This window comes from Halteromyces radiatus, assembly GCF_025201355.1.
Source record: "Halteromyces radiatus strain CBS 162.75 chromosome Unknown BX664scaffold_6, whole genome shotgun sequence".
Lineage (NCBI taxonomy): Eukaryota > Fungi > Mucoromycota > Mucoromycetes > Mucorales > Cunninghamellaceae > Halteromyces > Halteromyces radiatus.
In genome coordinates, this window is record NW_026251692.1 from 168,462 (window position 1) to 189,001 (window position 20,540).

At 33.6% G+C, this 20,540-nt stretch overlaps 9 protein-coding genes across 9 annotated transcripts; 1 reads left to right on the forward strand and 8 right to left on the reverse strand.

Moving 5' to 3' along the window:
- Positions 1-834: 834 nt before the first annotated feature.
- BX664DRAFT_247787 (uncharacterized protein) lies at positions 835-1,233 on the reverse strand (the record flags this gene model as incomplete). The annotated part of the gene is made up of 1 exon (XM_051540263.1): positions 835-1,233. A coding segment is annotated over one exon (399 nt), but the record flags the coding sequence as incomplete, so codon positions are not given.
- Positions 1,234-3,623: 2,390 nt separating this feature from the next.
- On the forward strand, positions 3,624-4,927 carry BX664DRAFT_337119 (mitochondrial carrier domain-containing protein). The gene is made up of 3 exons (XM_051546165.1): positions 3,624-4,140; positions 4,229-4,655; positions 4,712-4,927. Exons 1-3 carry the CDS (start codon positions 3,740-3,742, stop codon positions 4,784-4,786), a joined length of 903 nt encoding a protein of 300 aa, XP_051397908.1. The 5' UTR covers positions 3,624-3,739; the 3' UTR covers positions 4,787-4,927.
- A 558-nt stretch (positions 4,928-5,485) lies between these two features.
- BX664DRAFT_167299 (PPPDE putative peptidase domain-containing protein) lies at positions 5,486-6,564 on the reverse strand. Its single transcript, XM_051539965.1, has 4 exons — positions 6,416-6,564; positions 6,306-6,328; positions 6,027-6,249; positions 5,486-5,951 (listed from the first exon to the last, which is right to left on the reverse strand). Exons 3-4 carry the CDS (start codon positions 6,173-6,175, stop codon positions 5,651-5,653), a joined length of 450 nt encoding a protein of 149 aa, XP_051397909.1. The 5' UTR covers positions 6,176-6,249; positions 6,306-6,328; positions 6,416-6,564; the 3' UTR covers positions 5,486-5,650.
- Positions 6,565-6,683: 119 nt separating this feature from the next.
- On the reverse strand, positions 6,684-7,142 carry BX664DRAFT_337122 (uncharacterized protein). Its single transcript, XM_051546166.1, has 3 exons — positions 7,121-7,142; positions 6,924-7,032; positions 6,684-6,864 (listed from the first exon to the last, which is right to left on the reverse strand). Exons 1-3 carry the CDS (start codon positions 7,125-7,127, stop codon positions 6,789-6,791), a joined length of 192 nt encoding a protein of 63 aa, XP_051397910.1. The 5' UTR covers positions 7,128-7,142; the 3' UTR covers positions 6,684-6,788.
- Positions 7,143-8,093: 951 nt separating this feature from the next.
- Positions 8,094-9,481, reverse strand: BX664DRAFT_337125 (kinase-like domain-containing protein). The gene is made up of 6 exons (XM_051546167.1): positions 9,308-9,481; positions 9,131-9,241; positions 8,677-9,057; positions 8,444-8,614; positions 8,218-8,381; positions 8,094-8,159 (listed from the first exon to the last, which is right to left on the reverse strand). The coding sequence occupies exons 1-6, from the start codon at positions 9,420-9,422 to the stop codon at positions 8,109-8,111; spliced, it is 993 nt and encodes a 330-aa protein (XP_051397911.1). The 5' UTR covers positions 9,423-9,481; the 3' UTR covers positions 8,094-8,108.
- A 36-nt stretch (positions 9,482-9,517) lies between these two features.
- Positions 9,518-11,328, reverse strand: BX664DRAFT_337127 (uncharacterized protein). Its single transcript, XM_051546168.1, has 9 exons — positions 11,146-11,328; positions 11,016-11,093; positions 10,759-10,905; positions 10,497-10,691; positions 10,194-10,440; positions 10,057-10,122; positions 9,930-9,997; positions 9,705-9,875; positions 9,518-9,630 (listed from the first exon to the last, which is right to left on the reverse strand). The coding sequence occupies exons 1-9, from the start codon at positions 11,284-11,286 to the stop codon at positions 9,556-9,558; spliced, it is 1,188 nt and encodes a 395-aa protein (XP_051397912.1). The 5' UTR covers positions 11,287-11,328; the 3' UTR covers positions 9,518-9,555.
- A 452-nt stretch (positions 11,329-11,780) lies between these two features.
- Positions 11,781-14,498, reverse strand: BX664DRAFT_299821 (uncharacterized protein; the record flags this gene model as incomplete). Its single annotated transcript, XM_051542321.1, has 7 exons — positions 11,781-12,113; positions 12,184-13,068; positions 13,133-13,227; positions 13,302-13,364; positions 13,439-13,470; positions 13,600-13,788; positions 13,856-14,498. 7 exons carry the CDS (start codon positions 14,496-14,498, stop codon positions 11,927-11,929), a joined length of 2,094 nt encoding a protein of 697 aa, XP_051397913.1. The 3' UTR covers positions 11,781-11,926.
- Positions 14,499-15,697: 1,199 nt separating this feature from the next.
- BX664DRAFT_283104 (uncharacterized protein) lies at positions 15,698-17,432 on the reverse strand. Its single transcript, XM_051541588.1, has 2 exons — positions 17,327-17,432; positions 15,698-17,203 (listed from the first exon to the last, which is right to left on the reverse strand). The coding sequence occupies exon 2, from the start codon at positions 17,191-17,193 to the stop codon at positions 15,928-15,930; it is 1,266 nt and encodes a 421-aa protein (XP_051397914.1). The 5' UTR covers positions 17,194-17,203; positions 17,327-17,432; the 3' UTR covers positions 15,698-15,927.
- A 299-nt stretch (positions 17,433-17,731) lies between these two features.
- On the reverse strand, positions 17,732-20,328 carry BX664DRAFT_387233 (uncharacterized protein). The gene is made up of 10 exons (XM_051549375.1): positions 20,199-20,328; positions 19,988-20,076; positions 19,809-19,885; positions 19,537-19,756; positions 19,281-19,471; positions 18,905-19,205; positions 18,245-18,822; positions 18,053-18,144; positions 17,939-17,972; positions 17,732-17,853 (listed from the first exon to the last, which is right to left on the reverse strand). Exons 1-10 carry the CDS (start codon positions 20,266-20,268, stop codon positions 17,832-17,834), a joined length of 1,674 nt encoding a protein of 557 aa, XP_051397915.1. The 5' UTR covers positions 20,269-20,328; the 3' UTR covers positions 17,732-17,831.
- Positions 20,329-20,540: the final 212 nt, after the last annotated feature.

The following is a 20,540-nucleotide window of genomic DNA, read 5'->3' on the forward strand; positions in this document are numbered from 1 at the left end:
TGGATTCATCTTGCCAAATTGGGTCAATCATGCACTTACCAGATATTTCCAAATAAGAGAGCCTTCAAATCCTACTTTTTTTTTTTTTTTTTTTTTTTTTTTTTTTACTTACAACGCAAGCATTTAACCGTCGCGGATGTTTGTTATCCGGATTATTGTTGCAATCGAGAGAACACCGAAGGTCGAGATCCACTTTTGATAAAGTTCATAGCCAGAGAATGGATGTTACGAGCTGCGTTATGATCCCGTTGCCATACACGTCCACAACTTGTGCATGATTGGACGGCATGCAATTTAGATTCACCAACTTTTATGTTTTCCAAGGACTTAGTACCACAATTGCTGCAAACTTGACTAGTGAGATATTCATCGATGTTAGCCACTATCAATCTTCCTTGTTGTTCTGCCTTGCGAAGTAGCTTCCGAAAAATATTTGCAAGACCATGTATTTTCCCTCTGAACATGCGTCTTCCAAATGATCCATCCCCTACACATACGACAGTGGTTATATTGCTTGGTGTTTGGCTGAAAGGAAGCTTTTTCCACTTGTTCCTAAAAAAAAAAAAAAAAAAAAAAAAAAAAAAAAAAAAAGATGTTTGTCTATCTGTCCTCGATCCTACCAAAAAAAAAAAAAAAAAAAAAAAAAAAAAAAAAGACTACTTACAATTTTGATTCCTTTGCTGTAGATGGAGGCTGTTCATCAGATGAGGATGGTGGTAGTTGATCGTCAAAAGAGGATGGCGGTGGTGGACGTCTTCTTTTTCTTCGTGTCGTTCCATCTGTTCTAGTTCGAGCCATGACAACTGCTTCACTTGGATGATGATCAGGATCCGGATTGTATTTCTTGCCGCCATTAACGAAGATATTTATCCTTTCGTCTTGTACCTTTTGTTTCCCGATGTAATTGAGGAATCGCAGCCGTTGTATTTCAGTACCATAGAATTGGACCAATTGGGGTAAAACATCAAGTAATCGTTCAATATACAATTGTATACAATCCATACTGCTTGTTTTGGGCGACGGTATTGAAGATTCAAGTCGATCGATATTTTGAGATTGTTTCCTTTCACAAATAGTGTTGTTCGTTTTCTTATATCCAGCTTTCACGTAATACTCTGCTGAGGAAAACTTTCGTACCTGGTGTCGTTCGGAAGGATCGCTATTGTCGACAGCCACGAAGACTTCAGTAACCCCAGGGTCTACCCCCCATACCTTGCATTCTTGCATATCTTCACTGGTAATATCGTCAATCGAAAGAGAAGGCAATCGGTCTTGATTCACTATTTTTTTGAAGGGAAAGGAGGTTGCATAGCCATCTGTCGTAAAACTGTTTTCGAAAATTCCATGTCTAGTTCAATGAAACAAAACCAGATTAGTACTAGATCATTCTTCTCCTTTTTCTTACCTTTTAAGCTTCCGCAAGTCAAACATATTAAAATTCGGGTGAGGCTGGTTTGGTGGGATCGGTGTAGAAGATGGACTAGCCAAACGTCCTAGACCAAAATGTTTTAGTATTGTTCCAAGAGATTGATGATCGATGTGTATATATTTGCGTGTGAGTCCTGGAATGGGTATGATAGTGAATAGTCTTGCTTGCTGCTTTGTCAGATATACTGGTGGTGCAAATCTTCCTTCGCGAATCTCTGTTTGTGCTGTAGTAATGGCGTTTTGTATATGCATAATAGATTCAGCGCTGAAGCCAGCAGGTAATTTCTCTGGAATAAATCGTACACCTTCATTGATAATATTTGTAATAGCGCGAGTCAACGATGAGCGGCGGCGATGGTCTAATCGTGTCCATTCAGGCAATCCAGATAAAAGATGATATGTCCACATGCGTTTTGCTTCATTCTGAGGTATGGCCGGTAGTTCAGAGTCTATTTGATTCCATTGTTCCATCTTGCGTAAGATATCAAACATGACAGGTAAGAAAAATTCTGGGTAGGAAGAGATTATTGCAGTCGTAATAGATTTCGCTGAATGTACAGGATTTGGTGTTTCAAGGTCCAGTTGTGTCATACCTATACTTCCTACACTTGAGGCTGGAGACGGGATGTCCATTGACTCCGGGAGTGGGTCTGTCGATGAGCTAGCTATAGACGAGCCACGAGATGCTTGTACACTTCGACGTCGAGCTTCTTCCGTAGTAATCAATTCATGTATATTGTTCCATTCAGTACTTGCTTCATCCATGATGGTCAACAGTGATTCATTGAGCTTGTCGTCAATAGCTGGATCGTATTCAATTTCTGGCCAAACTGGAGGGAACTTGTCATCATTGACGGTGGATTGGTAAACAAAGTGAGCAAACCGCATAGCATGATTTTGTGCTAGTTCCTACACACGAGGAAAAAAAAAAAAAAAAAAAAAAAAAAAAAAAAAAAAAAAAAAAAAGAGATGAGAAGAAGAAGATTTGTACTGATTTGCCTTTACTGTCCTTGTAGATATACTTACAGGAATCATGCGTCGAAGGCGGCCTTGTAAATATGCTATATAGAATCCATCAAAATTTTCGACAACATGAGAAATGAGATGAGTTGAATAGGTTTGTGCTGTTGAGGATAGAATACCACTGAAAGCAATTGGAGATCGACCAATAGGGGAGGACACCTTTTCACATCGTGCCAGAGGAAATTGCTGGATAAATCGACGAAACACAAAATTGATATTATCACGTGTTGCAGCATCGAAAGTCGACTGATTGGTGAATTTGCCACCTAGTAGTAACTGGAAGATACCATAGAAGAAAGCTTGTTGAAAGAAACATGAGAGCAAAGGTAACCCGGCATCAAGACGATATGTGAAGAAATATAATAAAAAGAGATGACCCTTGATCACAAGTTGGCGATTGAAGTCCACAACAGTTTCCACACCTTGAACAAACTGAGTCTTTTCGTCATCGGTCATATCTAGGAGTAAACCATACAGGCCATGTTTGATCGTGTGAGTTCGGAGAGGAGCACCAGAAAGTTCTTCGTTCTTGACCTTTTGTCGTTTTTTCTGATCAGGACATAAATTACTTGAGGAGCGTGAATGAGTTTTTGCCAATTCATGACGCCCAGCAGCGATACATGTGGGACACGGTTTGCGATTTCGGTTTTCTAGTTGAAGAGCTTCTTGTCGACCTTTGTTGGCAGTTTGCTTTTCTTTCTTTTCGTCCTTAGACTGGCGTCGTTTGGTAGTCTGTTTAGAAATAGCTTTTTTCTGTCGCTTGTTCGCTACCAAATAATGGGAAAAAAAAAAAGGCAAATGATATTAGCTTATTCAGAAAGAGAATTATAAAAAGTAACATACCTGGTTGTTCATCGTCTGTATCAGCATCTTGCTCTTGTTGCAGTAATTTTTGTTGTTTTTGTAGTTTTTTATTTCTGATGAAATTTTGTACGGTACGTGCCATGATAGATATAAAGATAAGAGGAAAAAAAAAAAAAAAAAAAGACTGAAATACAGCATTGACCTGATCTTGGACTCACTTTTCGTGCTAATCCAAAAAAGGAAATCAAAAATAAAAGGATGGCTCAATTTCACTGAAAAACTTGACCCAATTAAAATTCATTTGACTCATTTCCATTTTGGTGACCTATGTTTAACTAACCTAACCCAACCTAATTTTCTCGACTGTAAAAAAAAAAAAAAAAGCTAACCATTCAAAAAGAGGGGAGATTCCTTCTTCTTCTCTATCTACTTTCTTTTTTTTTTTTTCTTATTTTTATTTTTTATTATTTTATTCTTCTCATAAATGGCCAAGGAAAAGAAAGATCCCATCTTCTCATTGATAGCGGGATCAGTTGCTGGTGGTATTGAAGGAATGGTGACTTATCCAACCGAATACGTTAAGACACGACTTCAACTTCAAGCAGGTGGGTCATTGGCACATGGTGAAATACGATTTAAAGGTCCTATCGATTGTCTTTTACAAACTATCAAACATCATGGTTTTGGTACTATTTATACCGGTGTCAGTGCTTTGGCCATTGGCAATGCAGCTAAAGCAGGTGTACGATTCTTGACTTATGACCAAATTGCAAACCAGTTACGGGATAAAGATGGCAAGTTATCAGGTATAAGAAGTGTCTTGGCCGGTCTTGGTGCCGGGATGACTGAAGCAGCTCTTGTAGTGACACCTTCAGAAACCATCAAGTAAAAAAAAAAAAAAAAAAAAAAGAAAGAAAAAAATCTCATTGATTGATTATAATCTAACCACTTTTTTTTTTTTTTTTTGTGTTAGAACCAAATTGATTCATGATCGCAATAATGTTACACCAAAATATCATGGATTGATTCATGGTACTTCAACAATCATCAAGGAAGAAGGGATGAGTGGGATCTATCGAGGGTTGGGACCAGTGATGGCACGTCAAGGAGCCAATAGTGCGGTGAGATTCAGTAGTTACAGTTACTTCAAATCAAGTTTCCAAAAATGGCGTGGAGATGAATCAACGCTTCCTTCTTCTTATACGTTTGTTGCTGGTGCTTTGGCCGGGATAGTGACCGTCTATTCTACTATGCCTTTGGATGTTGTCAAAACAAGGATGCAAGGTTTGGATGCTCGATTGCTTTATAAACATTCTCTGGATTGTTTGGTGAAAGTGGTCAAGGCCAATGGTGTATTCTCACTTTGGAAGGGTACTACACCCCGACTTACTCGTTTGATTGTAAGTAATGATTTTTGAAGGATGGGCATAAAGGACTGATTTTTTTTTTGGTATAGTTCTCTGGTGGGATTGTCTTTACGGTTTATGAAAAAGTCTATGCTGGTCTTGACTACTTAAAGTCATCCTCTTGATACCTTTAGAATCAATTTGTACATTAGTAATAGTAGTAGAATATTTGATTAGTTACATAGATAGTACGATTTTGTTGAATGAATTGGTAGAAATAAAACAAAAAAATAAAAATGAAGTCAACTATTGGAATAGACAAGGTGTATACGTGTGAAAGAAAGAAAGAAAGAAAGAAAAAAAAGAGAGGATATATTTATTTAATGTTAAAAGTAAGGAATAAACGTGATATCTATGTGTTCAAAAAGGGAGAGAAGACTAAAAACTATATAAAAGCTATCGATCCAATTCTTGTAAAGAGGCACTGATGGAGAGTTGAGTAGCAGAACGAATGACTTCTGGACGATGACTATCAGGTTCTTTGATGGGATCAGAAATATCATATTCATCATCAGCCATAGGAGAAGATGTTCGACCAAAAAAGATACTTTCACCATCTGCTAAAGATCCTGAAGGTCGTCGATGATTAGTAGGAGAAGAAGGAGCTGGTGATTGTCGATGACTCAAGGAATATAAATGATGTGATTGTCGAAATTCCATAGATCCTGTTGAAGATGTTGGTGATGTTGGCCGTGAAGTAGGATTACTAGTACATGAGGGTGGAGATGATTTCTTATTGTTATTGTTGTTGTTATTGATAGTAGTTGTATCTGCTGCTGTACTATTAGGACTAGTAGGGCTACTTGGGCGAGAACATGTTGAAATGGATTCTGCATCTTTTAATCGTGGTTGAGCTTTTTTGGAAGAACTACAAACAGTAGATGCGGTTGTAGTTGTTGTTGATTTGAGAGGTGCTTTTGATGTATAAGATATATTTGATGATTGATCATTTGATGAAGGTAAAACTATTATATAAACAAAATATATTATTATGAATCGTCGTAAATCTCTTCTTTACATATATATTTCTTACCATCACCTTCCAGATCAGGAGGTTCAATCCATTCAGTTGGTATAACACATGGAAACATGGTACCTAATTTTGCTGCCCGATTAATCCATGATGGTGCATGTTTTCCCAAGAGCTGTAGACATAAGTCATCCGTGAAATGGTTGCAATTTCGAGTAAGTAAGTTGTATGAAGTACCAACATATTCTTTGGATATATCTTGAATTAATTTATGTATTTGGTCATTTGTCAAATGAGTGTAGCCAACACTAATGGATTGCCTAATATAGAAGAACAAGTTATCAATATATATGTATATATATAAAAAGAGAAATTGATTTTTATATTAATCTTACTTGAATAATAAACCAGGAGGACCGACCTTGGCTTCTACTGCAAATACACCTGTAATATTCTTATATTCGTGTCCACCAAAACAATACTCTTTACCACAGATTTCTACTCCAGAATGATATATTCCTAAATGGATGTGAGTTTTGATCATTTATAAACGAGATGAAAAAACTTACCTACACCTAGAGCATAATATCCAAAATTCGTCAAGAAACTAGGTTGTAACTAATTTATATACAAAGTCAATAAAATTTTTAAACTTATTTATCGTGTTTTCTTACCATGTCATACACATTAACAAAGACTACATAATAAAATATAAAAATAGAAAGAGAACGAAGTGAATCAACTGTTAATTAATATATTGTTGTTTTTTTATTATTATTATTACCTTGATGTTGGTTTTCATGCTGAGAATGATAAGATTTTGAAAAAGTCGCTTTTATGGCATTGAACATTGATAGTTTTGTATATCAAATGGAAAAATGAAGATAAAAAAAAAGATAGAGAAAGAAGAAAAGTGGAAAAGAAAGATCAAAATGAAAAACGCGGTGTTTAAATGAGTCAAACAATCATCGTTCAACGTGGAGACAACAGAATCAATCTATCAAAAAAAAAAAAACCAAGACTTACGAATTGTTCAAATCAATATACATATATAACAAATGATTTTCTTTTTCTTTTTTTTTTTTATTTTAAGTACTAAATAAATCAAAATAGAATAAAACAACTAAAAACAAAAAAACAAAATAGTGATAAAATTCCTATTTCTTTGCAGCAGCTTCAGCTTCCTTTCTTTGTTGAGCAAGTAATTGCTTTTGTCGCATGATTTCGGCATCACTATGAAAAATATATAAAATGAATATGAAATCTATTATATATATATATATATATTTTACCTTTCCTTCTTTTGAGTCAATTTTTGACCACTATCACTAGATTTGCCCTTTTTTTCTTGTTGTTGCTTTTTAAGATTCTTCAAACGAGCTTGTTCTCTTTGATTACCACCTTATAAAAGAAATATAAGTATTGTACTTGAACTCTTATTCTTCTATCTTACATCTTTTTTTTTCTCTTTTTGTTTGTTTTCACATACGGGTCATGTTGAGATATATATAAAAAAATAAATCGCTCAAATATGTAAACAGGAGTACAGGAAAAAAAAAGTGATAAAAAAAAATTTTGACCCACACAAAAAACCAAAGAAAAAAAAAAGCGGAGACTAAAAAACACTTCCTTGGTTCTGATCACAAATCAAATTTCAAGATGATCTGCTGATGTCCAAAGAAGTAATTTATCAAGGGATCCCATTTATCAATAGTTAGGAGAAAAGAATAAATAGTTTGTGGAAGTAAATAAAATAGCTTTCTTTAAATGAAAAAGTTATTTGCGTTGCGTGCAAGGAAATGAAGAACAAGACAAAGAATGGTAGTTTCAATGGATCTCAGAAAAGAATGTAACATCAAGATCATCCCTCGCTATCAAACTTCGTATAGGACAACAAGAATGTAGTCAAAGAAAGCATCTCTCAGGCTTCCAAAATGTGCCAAGACATTCATGAATCACTGTAAGTTTTTCTTTGGGAATGTAGAAGGATACTGGTATTCAACATTTTTTTTTTTTTTTTTTTAGCTCTCTCACATATTCTATTACTCAATGAAAGCTAATGTGTGGGTAGACACAGCACCAACACTACTATTCAAAATATGTCTTATTTCACAAAGAAGCTTCTTTGTACTAGTTCTAGGTATCCCTACCCAATGTATCCAAAGTAAATATGTTGAATGGGTCAAAAAAGGGCAGATGGCAAGCATGGCACAACATGAAGCTTGATGGAATCAATTGGCTTATGGATCGTTCTCAAATTTCTTTTATCTCAAGCGAACCTACTATCGTTTTTGGCGCACATGTCATCCATCCTCTCTCTGATGATGTCATCCGACCCTCAAATATGTAATGCATAATACTATCACCATATATTCAGGACCATTCCCCCGCAGGAACCACCATAGTCATAAGGAAAAATCCAGTAGTATTTTGTTAAAATAAAAAAAAAAATGTTTATTAAACGTATAAAACTACTTTTAATTGGGCATCAATAATAATGGTTTCTTTGGTTTTTTTCGTCCAGTCACCTAAAGAAAGAAATACAAGTTGAATAAATAAATAAATAAATAAAAATGTTAAACTTACCTCCCAACCTTTTCCATCATTTAATAACATCCAATCACGTATTCCATCATCTATTTCATCCATTGAAGCTAAAGCATTATCCAATAATTCACGACAATAATCATAGTCAGGACTTTCATCAAATCGTAAAGAACGAGCATAAGTAAGAAGGGTGGCCAATTCATCTAATCAAATAATAAACATTTAATTATTTTTATATATATATATATATAATTTTTCGATTTACCTGGATAATTATCACAAAGATCAGATGGATTTGTTTCTTGTTTGACTTTACATATCCTTTCATATTTCAATTTCGAATTTGCTGCTTGAATACCTTGCCAAGGTAAAGATCCACGTAAAAAGTAAAGTAAAACATGACATAAAGATTCTAAATCATCCCTCCTTGATTGTTCTATATATAAAAAAAAAACAGAATAGTAAGAGAATGTATTTATTATTTATTTATTTATTTACCTCTTCCAAGATGTGTATTGATACTCATATATCTAGCAGTTCCACTTAGAGCTTTCTTTTCTTTAAAAGGAATATGTCTTTGTGTTTTTGGATCCCAATATCGTTTAGCCATACCAAAATCAATTAAATGTAATATGTTTGACTTATCCTTAGGATGACTGATCAAAAAATTATCAGGCTTCACATCACGAAAGATATAATGTCGTTCATGAACTGATTGTAATAGTGACACCATATCTTTGCCAACACCCACCACTGTCTTTAATGAGAATTGTCGTCCACACATTTCAAATAATTCTTCTAAACTTGGTCCAAGTAAATCCATCACCATACAATAATCTATTCCTTCTATACCAAAATAATATGTTCTTGGTATTCCTTCTATTATTATTATTTTATAAATAAATTATATATGAGTAATGTGTTTTTTTTATTATTATTTTACTTCACTTACGTAGTCCATTCATAACTTGATAAATTTCATATTCTAACTTGAGTTGAGGTACTTGAGCATCACAAGTTTCAAATTTAATAGCCACTGGTTCCTTGGTAGTAAGATTGGTGCCTAAATAATAATAATAAAAAAAAAAAATGTTGAATAAAAAGTATTTAGGTCTTGTACTTATTTTACCTTCATATATAATGCCAAAACTACCTTGTCCAATCTTTTCTCCTAATTGATGATCAAGTCCAACAATTACATTATCATTATGCCGATCGTATACATGTCGATTGTGTTTAGCCATTGAAATAATTTTTAAATGTCAAATAGAAAGAAAAAGGGTGAGAAAATAAAAAAGAAGACAGTTGACCCAAATCTTATGCAACAAAAAAAAAAAAATCGGAGAAACAAATAAATTAGACATTTTTTATTAGATACTAATTTTTAAAAGTGATATTATATGCTTCGAGTATTCTTTCTACTAATTCTTTTTGTCTTGATGATCCAAATTCCTAATCAATAAAATAATAATTAATTCTATCTATTCTTATTATTATTATTATTTGTTTCAATTGAATTTTTATACCTTCAGTAGAGATTCTCTTGTCAATGCTTGGTCCTTGGTGGTAAATAAAATATCTACAAGTCGTTGACCAACAAATCCCATATTATCTTTGGTCATCAATGTCTTACAATAGATTTTCAAAAGTTGAATGTTTTTTTCCATCACACGTTCCAAATGAGTGGGTCGTATAAACTATCAAAAGTAATACTTTAGTATTCCATTTCCTTCTTTTTCTTTTCTTATTACCTTGACTTGATCATGTTCGATGGCTTCTAAATAACGTTGAAGTTCGTTTTTGTTGATAGGATGACGTGCTATAGAGAAAGATAAACATTTTAAATAAGAATATATACTTTATTGTATAATTGCTTACCGTTGCCATCAGCACGCAAATGATCTAAAAATGTTTGCATGACATTCAAATGTTGTTCACAAGCGCCTAGAAATAAAAAAAAAAAAAAAAAAAAAAAAAATATAAGAACCGTTTCCATTTTTATATAAATAGTTTACCTTTAGATAAAACTGGTGATTCTACTTCCACATTCGTAATAACAGAAGTAGTTAGCAAAGTCTCTTTCCTTCGTTGATCTTGTAATTGAGCATCCAATGCCTCCAATTCAGCCTCTAATTGTCTTTGTTCCAAAGCCAAATTTTGTTGATCTATTTCCAATGTTTTCTGTTGACGATTTGTTTTCTTTTGTTGTCCCTTGGTTCGTTCATGATCTATCTTTTTATCGAGGTTGGCCAATTCCATTTCCTAACCCAAAGTATATATCAATTATTGTTCTCATGTTTCTATTTATTCTATATTACCAGCTCTGCTAATGACACATCACAATCACTTGATTCTCGAAGTAATGTCTCTTGTCGTAATTGATATCGTTTAGTGCGTTTCTGTAAATCCATGATAATCGCTTGATCTTCTCCGGAAACAGGGGACATGTGCGTACCTTTACCAAGTTGATCCATGTATTTTTGACTTTTCAAGGTTTCATCTTGAGCATCCACCTAAACATAAACATATAAATTTAATTATCATCTCTTTGTTCGTTCAACTATTTCCTTTTTATTTTACCTTGCGTTCTGTTTCAGCACTCAACTTGCCTAGTTGATCAATAATCAATTGAGCTTCATTCAGTAATACATTGATTTCAGGTGTTGTTTCATTAGCCACTGCTGTTTGTGCTTCCTTGATATCCTCTTCTGTCACCATTTCGTATCGCTATTGTCATTCAAACAAAAAAATAAAATATTAGTATCCAACGAAGATTTAAAAAAAAGTGGAAAGATGGTCCTTTTTTTTTTCTCTTTTATTTTTTGATAAGACATTACCCGTTCCATTTGGGAGACCATAGTCAAACGTTGAATGTCAGGCGTAAAAGATTTCAAAAGATCAATCGATTGGGAAAGCTATACATAAAAAGTAAGAAAATCAAAGTAGATCAAAGGGAGTTATATTTACCGCTTTCAAAGTCGAAGTCAGTTTTGCTGTGGATCCTTGCAAATTTTCAATCATGGTATAAGGTTTTTCCCAGGTCATGTTTTCTTGTTCAACATCACTATCAGACCTAGGTCGTTTCATGGATAAATTGGATTGTGCCATGCCCAATATATATATATATATATATATTAAAAAGAGAGAAAGTGAACAAAAAGGAAAGAGAGAAAAAAAAAAAAAAAGAAAATCAAGGCACTATTCACATACACTTTAGTTTTGGCGTCACGGTTTGAAACGCCGCTTATTAGCAATCTTCAATTCACTATCAAAGAAAGTTCATTCTTAAGTACAAAACAGAGACCTGATTCTGATCATAGGAATACATAAGTTTACAAAAAATTCATCGAAAGTCGTCATATAAAGAAATTCTAGCACGGATGATGAGGTATAAAAAGATTTATTAGAGACTCATTGTCTTTTATCTTTTGAACCTTTTTTCTTTCTTTCTCTTACTTTATTTTTTTTTTATATTTATTATTTTCTGTTATAACATTATTATTTATTTAATTATCAATTATTTTTATATATTTCACGTATTGAACTGCCAATTGTCTGGTAATGACTTTTCCTACTTTATTTTTATGTTCTTTTTTTTTTTTTTTTTTTTTTCAAAGATGGAATACTTAAATTCAACTCAAGCAAAACCAAAAAAGGAAACCAGTCAAGGAATATAACATCACATACTATTTTTTTTTTCATGTTTTTCAATTAATGAACTACTATGAAAACTAATTTGAGAGGGAAACTACCTATTTTCTAATCTATTAATAATATGTCTTGATATTCCATAGGCCAAAGTTTCAATAGTAAGCATGGGATTCACACCAGAAGCTGTAATAAAAAGAGAACCATCACCAATATACAAGTTTTCAATTTCCCAGGTTTCACCAGTAACTTTTGCAACTGATGATTGAGGATTCTTTCCCATACGACTAGAAAAAAGAAAGATTTGCATATGAGTCTATATTAAGTCATATTTTTTTTTTAAAAAAAAAATCATACCATGATCCTAATTGTTGTGTTGTAAATAATCCATCTGGAAATCCATTTTGTCGAATACGATTCAACCATGTATTAAATTTAGGATTCTTGACAGCATCCACACCTTGTACATCTTGATCAAAATGGAAAGGTTCAATGTCGGATTGAGAATGATGAAGTTCTCTAGCACCAGTAACAGCCAAGATACGGAAAGCACGAACCACACCATCCATCAAAGATTGTTCATCACGTTTAGATAACTTACTTGTCACCGTCATTCGACCTTTTTCTTCCACAACTGTATTTTCAGAATCTATATCACTTGTATGAATTTCAAATGCCACTGCACGAGGATATTTAGCCATAAACTGTTTGTGTTGGAGAGCACCACGCCAAGGATACATGATCGATGTTCGAATAGGGTTGGACGGAGGAATATAGATACGAGCACCATGATGACCATAACCACTTCTACTTGATACATGACTCATCACCGTTGACATTGCAGCTTGATCCACATTTTGCTGTTTGTCGTAAACACCTAAAACACCTGTAGAAGGATGAAGACGAAGATGTGCACCGATATGCTTGTTTTTCAATCCACTACGTCGAAGAAGAAGAGGCGTGTGCAGACTACCAGCAGCCACAACGACCGCCCTTGAAATAAATGTAAGTGGCGTATTCCTAGTCAAACATACCACTCCCATAGCCCTGCCATTTTGTGTAAGTACTTTGGTGACTTCAGTTTGATCCAAAAATCTCGCACCATACACTTCAGCGTCCCGTAACCATGAGTTTGCCGTCCTTTGTTGTCCACCTTCATTACACCCAGCATAGCATACTTTGCAGATATGATTGACATTACGTGAGTCATTTGGACAATCAGAATTGCTAACCCCTAATTGCCTGTTAAAAAAAAATAAAGAAATATTAATCTAACACTCTACCTTTTTACTATTCTCTGATTTACATGCATCCTTTCTTCAAGATCATGTTGGCATTGTTGTGATTAGTATTTGTTGAAACACCCATCCGTTGACTGACTGTAATGAGATCCCTATTGAACTATTGTTGATAATATATATATATATATATATTCATTAAAAAATAGTAAAAGACACTATAACAAGATATCTTACGGTTTTAGCATCAAATAAATCATCTGTTGCTTCGGACCATTCATTCAACAAAGAAGGAGAAGGCTAAGTTTAAAAAAAAAAAAAAGAAGGTGGTAAGTAAGATACATACGACTTGAGAACTAATTATTAAAACGTACTTTAAGAGCAACACCCCAACTAACTGCCGTGCCTATTTTATCATTAAAAGAAAGAAAGAAAGAAGGAAAGAAAGAAAGAAAGAAAGAAAAAAGGGAAGAGATCAATCGTTTTTTATGAGAGAGAAAAAAAAAAATTCATATGCCGCCTGACAGATCCTTACCACCACCAAAAGTACTTGCAGCCATGATCCCAATAGAACCATTCTTATTGAATTGTACACCATCACCATCATACATCTTTGCAAATCCACTAATATCATCAGAATCATATTCATCTTCCCTATAATATTTTCCTTTTTCTATCACCAAGACAGTCTCTCCTACGGATGCCACTTGAGCAGCAATCACACCTATTTAAAAAAAAAAAAAAGGAATGAGCATAATATCATAATAATTTATTTGTTATCATATCCTTACCAGCCCCAGCACCACTTCCTACAATGATCACATCAAATTTTTTGGATTGTAATGCTTTGGCCTCATCCAAAGCGACCATATGATAAGGTTTGGTGGCCATACCATAAGGATCCTCCTTCAAAAGACTAGATGATGATGATGTATTATGGTGAACATGAGCATATCCTGTGGCTGCACGCAAGATATCAGATTGTCCATAACTGGTGTATAAAGCCAAAATACTTAAAAAACGATACAGTTGACGTTGTTGAGCACTCTTAGCCACTTTCCATTTCAATAGCACTTGTTCTCGTTGTGGACGAGATAGATGATAAAAAGGACGACGATGACCGGTTAGGTAGGCCGAGCCCAAAGAGGAGGATAATAATCGTAATGTGGACAAGATGTGTTGATGGACATGAGGAAGAATGGATTTGGTCATATAATGTAAGGTCACTTCAAGCATATCATCTAGATCTGTTGCTGAGGTGGCTGCCATAGCTGATAAATCGATATTACCCGTGCCACCTTCCATGAGACTATTGTTATTAGATTGATGAGCATCCTGTACTAGTGAAAGGGATTCATTGTCATCCAGTGGAGCAACAAATGTATCCATGATTGCTCTTAATGCCACTGCTTGTTTCCTATTTAATTTGATCATCATAATAAAACAAAGTAATATATATATATATATATATATATATAAAATGAAGAAACTAAAAAAAAAAAAAAAAAAAAAGAAAGTAAAGGAAAAAAAAAATGTTCCTCTCTTCCTCCCCAACAACCTCGCTCCTCCCCCAGCTTGATTTGGAGAGAGAGAAAGTGTGTGTATATCTGTTCTTTTTTTTTTTCTTCCTTTCTTCTTTCATTCTTTGGTTTACTATTTAGATCGAAAAATACATCCATTCCCAAATCGTGAGCTGACAAACACGATTGGTTCATTTCATCGTACTACTCCAATGCATTCCCATGTCATTCCCCACAATCTCAACGGTGTACCATATTAGGCAGGCCGCTATGTCGGCGTTGGAATTTCAACCAGTATAACATTCAAAAAAAAAATGAGAACCATCGTTCAAATCGATTGTACCTTTTTTTTTTTTTGAAATGTTATAGAGGGTGAAAACAACAATATAATGACCAAAGCTTAAACTTTAGGTTGATCATCAGTTTGATTCAGTTGAAACATAAAGGACGATAAGAAAAAAAAAAAGGAAAAGCATATATTAAAGAAGGGTATTCTTATTTGAATCTTTGCATCATGATATCTTTTAATCGTTGGGTACCACTCAATCAATAATATAGATGATTACCGACTAGGACAAATCGAAAATGAGATAAGATGATGTGTGACCTAGTGATGAACTGTACTACATTGAATGATGATCAAAATCACAGTTTAATCATGTTTTATGTGAACACACACACACACTTTGGAGAAGAAAAACAATTCTAAAATTATGAATATCAATCAATATTGGCAAGTGTTACTATCCGACCAACCAAGAAGGTAACATTTGATGATTATAATTTTTTTTTTAAAAAAAATTGATATTTTGTGTGACAGGATAACATCACCAAATAATGTCTTCCATCATTCATTACTGAATAAAATGTACTATTTTATAAAAACAAATGTAATAGAATTAAGGATGTTCTATTTAATCACTCTATTTTGTGCCAAGGCACTTTGTATCTGTCGCTTTTTCCATTTCAGTGCACGTGCATTGTTTGCATAAACTCAAAAAAAAAAAAAAAAAAAAAAAGATGGGTACCTGTTCTTTTTTTTGCCTAGCAGGGAAATACAAAGAGATAAAAGAATTTCTATTAACCAAAAATGATGTAAAATAGAAAGAAGAAAAATGTTTAAAGCAATTTTTATTTCCAACGAGTCATACATAATCTTTTCTTTTTTTTTCAAAATGATCAAAACAAAAGTGAATAATACAAAATAAAAACTAGGACTAAATAGTATAAAAGAGATGAAAAAGGGAAAAAAGTTATAAATAGTATGTTAAAAAATATAAATAGATGATGATGATTGCATTTGATGAAAAGATGAATAATAAAAATAAATAAATAAGAGTTGATCATGGACGAAGACGACAAATAGTATGACATTTTTCCACATTCATTTCATAAAGAAGACCACTGGCATTAACTTGATCCAAAATCACCATTGCTTCTTTCAAATCATAAGCAACCCCCAAACAAAGTTCCTGTAAAGCCGGTAATTGAATCAATAGTTGATATATTAAATCAGATGAGAGTTGAGATTCCAATCCACTAAGATTAAGAGAAGTAAGACCCATAGGAGGACCACGAGCAGCAAATGCATGATCAGTGAGAGATCGACTTCCAGAGACATCCAAGTGTTTGAGTTGATGACAAGATTGAGAGAATTGTTGAATAGAGGTATCGGTAACGCCCGACTGATAGGCCAGGCACAGGGTATCCAAAGAAGGGCAGTGAGGAGCCATGTGTGCTAAACCATCACTTGTGATACGAGCACATTCACTCATATCCAGATGCACTAAAGAGAGTCCACTTGAGAAAGCAATCCGTTCCATGTGCTCTGAGGTCAAGTTGGCAATGTCGCGAAATCGTAGCCGAGTCAGCTGAATATGTTGTTTTTCCAAAGCATGAGCGAATCGAGAAAGACCATCGTATGTCAAGTAATCAGAACAATGTTCCAAACCCAAATCTTGTAAATGATGACATTGTTGAATCACATCCAAAAGATCATCAGTGATATCCGTCAATCGAAGACAAGTAAGCGTACGATGATGACGTTGAATCAGAGTGGCTAGAGCTTTACTTTCAATTTTCCCACAACCATAAAGTATCAACGTTTCCAATCGCGGTAATGGCATATCAAGAAGAGGTTGAATGGCATCCGTTGATAAGCAATAACAATGAGAAAGATCCACATACCGTAAATAGGAACTTGCTCGGATCATCGGAGCGACAGAACTATCTTGTGCAGCAGCATAGGAAAACACTAGTTGATCCAAGCGTGGAAATATAAATCCATCGAAAAAAGGTCGTTCAAACATATGAGTAGTAACATCTTCTTTCAGAGACCAACGGAACACCCGAACAAGCCGATTATATTGAGGATCCAAATTTGTTTTTAAATGTCGTCCTTTACCATCCAAAGTATTCTTGAGTTTTCGAAGTACCATATGAGACCGAGGTTGTAAAGTATGCCATAATCTAACTATCATTGCATAGTACATGGTCCGACAACTAAGTGCCATGTTTAACATATCCTTGCCATCAACAAAGTAACATATAAGTTGGGCAATTTCCGGTATAGTAATGGGTGATTGACGTACTAAAAGTTCGCTCGTCATATTTGTTTTTCTATATATTTATAAAATAGGTAATATAAAATGGAGTAAGTGAGGTTTAAAAAAAGAAAAAAGTGAGTGAAAAGAAAAAAAAAAAAAGGTACATAAACAATAAAAAAAGAAAGGTTATTTTTACCATTGAAACCAGTTTGAATTTGATATATTGAGATGATGTTTCTTCAATTAAAGTTGTAATGAACTAGAAGAGGAAGGAAAGGAGGAAAAAAGAGATAGAAGAAAAGGGGGAAAAAAAAAGAAAGAAAAACGGGGGAGCAGGAATTATTGAACCGCAACTTTCTTTTTTTTTTTTTGTGCCATCGGTGATCAAAAGAAGGGAATTTCCTCGTTTTGATAGTAAGAGTCGGGTTTTACAGATCCATATAGATACTACTTTGTAACAAAAAACAAGGTTTCGATGATCAATGTATCCAATCATCAAAATAATAAAAATAAACAACGTCAAGATGCATATATTATTATTCTAGAAGAAATCAAGTGCAAATCATCTTCTTCCTTGATTTTCCCAAACATTCCGTTTTGTTTTCTTTTTTTTTTTTTATTTTTCTTTATTAATATTTGGCAAAGATACGACTAAAACTACTACTACTACTACTAGTAATAATAACTAACTATAATGACTACTAGATGTTGAGAATTCTATCCCTATATATATATATATAAACAAAAGATACAATTATAATGAGTATCATATCTATCTTATTTTACTTTATTTATAATTTTAATTTACCTATATTCTTCAATGTTTTCAAGAGTTAGCACCACTATATGTAGAGAAAAAAGAAAAGAAAAAAAAAGTTAATTATGATGATATTCAAAACAAAAGAAAAAAAATCACAAGTACCAAGATCACGTTTTGTCAGTGGTTTCTTCGTCAATGGGCATATATTCTTCTTTCCTTCCCAATTGGTTAAGCATCGCACCCAACTATCATATCTATAATAAAAATAAAAAAAAAAAAGAAAAATGAATAATCACTAACATCACCATTTATTTTTGTCGTTTTGGTTTGGCTTGTTTTGTTTTTTTTTTTTACCCCATCACATGGCCGTATTTGGAAATAGCTGGTTTTTCAACTTCATCAAGTGTAATTGGGTCAATAAATCCAGGTAGAGGGTTAGCATCCAATGGCTCTTCTTGTTCACTTTCTGCATAATCAGGTCCATTTGACGTATCTTCTTGATCAGTTTCTTCTTGTGGTGTGGCAAATCTAGATCGTGTGCGTCGAGTGGATGCTCTTGTTCGTGTACTTGTTGTATAAGTTCCAGAATTATCATTGTAATCTTCAAAATCATCCTCTTCATCGTCATCATCATCATCACTATTCCATCCTCGGCTTCGTCTTTTACGTTTCTTGACAGTGCCTTTATCTGATACAGGTGCTCTCCTCCGTCTCGTCGCAGTAACTGCTGTTGATGATGATGATGGTGGTGATGCTGATGATGATCCTCGATCTGTAATAGCATGTTTGTTATGTGTTCGGAATGTCTTTTCTATTGTACCATTGGCATTTTTCTTGTCGAATAGATAATGTGCTTTGCCTTTTTCGTCCAATACATAATTAGGATCATCCACTTGACCAGTTTCAACTAAAAGTCTATAAAAGTTGGAACACTATAATAATAATAAAAAAAATCATGAGATTCAACGTATTTATATCTATATATATATATATATATATATATATATATTATACCTGATAACCCACTCGACCAGGAATTGTCATAGCAAAATAACCCCATTGACCATTAGCTCCTACTTCTTCCAATCGTTTGAAAAAGAGTTCCCGTTCATGTGGTGACCATTGACCTTTTTGTTGAATTTCACCAGGAGCATTGAATCGATAATAATAACTATTGGGATTTTGTTCAATCATTTGATAAGCACGAATACGAGCAGCTGACCATCCTTCAAAAGCCTTATCAGGATCCACACCATTTTCTTGTACTTGTTTCAAAGCATCATCTAGAGCCAATCTTCCACCTAAACGATATTGTCTATCATAAAAAAAAAAAAATATCATCAATTTCAATTATTATTATTATTTTGTCTTTTTTATTTTATTTTCTTACTTTTTAGCTGAATCATTTGTAGTTTTCTTCAATGTTGCAGATCGTTTCTTTAAAAGTTGTTTGTATGCTTCCAATTGTTCTTCTGTCATTTTATTTTGAGAGCTTTCCACTTCAGGTGCATGTTTGGTGGCAATCTTTCTTCGTATTTCAAGAAGATAACCAGGTTGAGTGAGACGAACGATGATTTCATCCTTTGTTATCCAAAAATAAAACATAAGTAAATTGCTGATGTTTTTTTTTTTTTTTGAAAACTTACTTCATCATTTTTACAGTCTTGTAACATTTCATCCATTTCTTCCACCGTTAAATAGTCGTAGATAGCAAACACCTTTTGAAACTTTCGAACCTTTTCACGTTTCTCATATTCAGCGAATTGACGTTGTTGAAGAGCAACACGTTGCTGAATGATATCCATTTCTGATTCCGTCACTTCTTCACCAAACACATTTTCTTTTCGTACAATTTCAATTGCGTCACTAAAATATACAAAGATTAGTGTTCATTAATATATAGAAATGAAAAACATACTTTTCATTTAAGGTCAACTTCATAGGAATTTCAGAGACACAACAATCTGATGCTTGTTCCATTTCACGTAACTTGGACTATAATTAAGGAAAGAAAGAAAGAAAGAAAGAAAAGTATGTACCTGTCAACTTTGTTCCTTTCTGGTTTCTTTTTTTTCATTTTATTTTATTTTATTTTACCACTATAGGATGCGGTTGAATATCTGAAGGAATAGCATATTTAGACCAATGAAGCCTATGTTTATTACTAGTGGGAGTGGCATTGGTATCTATAAATGAAAGTAAGAAAAGATGTAGACAGGAATACAATATTGAAAAAAATGGGTTAAAATTTAATAAATCCCTCATGATCATTTCATACAGATGAATGAATGACATTTTTTTTCTTTACCTTCTTTATAGAATACAGTAATAAGTTTGTTGTCATCTTCAGGAGTGTCTTCCTTGGTTGAGCGTGCCATTTTTTTCGTATTGGTTTACTTGTATTCTCAATATGAGATATAATAAGAAACAAGGGAAAGAAAAAAAAAAAATAGAAAGAAAAAAAACTAGAAGCGCGTGTCGTGATGAGAAAAAAAAAAACACAGGAGACAATCACGGAGATTCAAATACCGACAGGCGCGTTTCTGCGAAATCGCCCTCTTCTTAATAATTTAACTGTACATTATGCTCTTCATAAAAAAACTATATGTAATCTCTTACAGGTAGCATTTTATTTTACGAGATATGAATT

Coding starts and splice junctions, on each gene's coding strand:
- BX664DRAFT_337127 (XM_051546168.1), bottom strand. CDS start 11,286: ATGGCACAATCCAATTTATCCATGAAACGACCTAGGTCTGATAGTGAT. Junction 10,692..10,758: donor GTGCTGAAACAGAACGCAAG/GTAAAATAAAAA, acceptor GTTTATGTTTAG/GTGGATGCTCAAGATGAAAC. Junction 9,998..10,056: donor TTTGCGTGCTGATGGCAACG/GTAAGCAATTAT, acceptor CTTTCTCTATAG/CACGTCATCCTATCAACAAA.
- BX664DRAFT_283104 (XM_051541588.1), bottom strand. CDS start 17,193: ATGACGAGCGAACTTTTAGTACGTCAATCACCCATTACTATACCGGAA.
- BX664DRAFT_337125 (XM_051546167.1), bottom strand. CDS start 9,422: ATGGCTAAACACAATCGACATGTATACGATCGGCATAATGATAATGTA. Junction 9,058..9,130: donor TCAAGTTATGAATGGACTAC/GTAAGTGAAGTA, acceptor TAATAATAATAG/AAGGAATACCAAGAACATAT. Junction 8,382..8,443: donor TCTTTGTGATAATTATCCAG/GTAAATCGAAAA, acceptor TTATTTGATTAG/ATGAATTGGCCACCCTTCTT.
- BX664DRAFT_337119 (XM_051546165.1), top strand. CDS start 3,740: ATGGCCAAGGAAAAGAAAGATCCCATCTTCTCATTGATAGCGGGATCA. Junction 4,141..4,228: donor ACACCTTCAGAAACCATCAA/GTAAAAAAAAAA, acceptor TTTTTGTGTTAG/AACCAAATTGATTCATGATC. Junction 4,656..4,711: donor CCCGACTTACTCGTTTGATT/GTAAGTAATGAT, acceptor TTTTTGGTATAG/TTCTCTGGTGGGATTGTCTT.
- BX664DRAFT_167299 (XM_051539965.1), bottom strand. CDS start 6,175: ATGATCAAAACTCACATCCATTTAGGAATATATCATTCTGGAGTAGAA. Junction 5,952..6,026: donor CCTCCTGGTTTATTATTCAA/GTAAGATTAATA, acceptor CTTCTATATTAG/GCAATCCATTAGTGTTGGCT.
- BX664DRAFT_337122 (XM_051546166.1), bottom strand. Junction 6,865..6,923: donor TTGACTCAAAAGAAGGAAAG/GTAAAATATATA, acceptor TATTTTTCATAG/TGATGCCGAAATCATGCGAC.
- BX664DRAFT_387233 (XM_051549375.1), bottom strand. CDS start 20,268: ATGGCACGCTCAACCAAGGAAGACACTCCTGAAGATGACAACAAACTT. Junction 19,472..19,536: donor AAGACTGTAAAAATGATGAA/GTAAGTTTTCAA, acceptor TGGATAACAAAG/GATGAAATCATCGTTCGTCT. Junction 17,973..18,052: donor ACTGACAAAACGTGATCTTG/GTACTTGTGATT, acceptor CTCTACATATAG/TGGTGCTAACTCTTGAAAAC.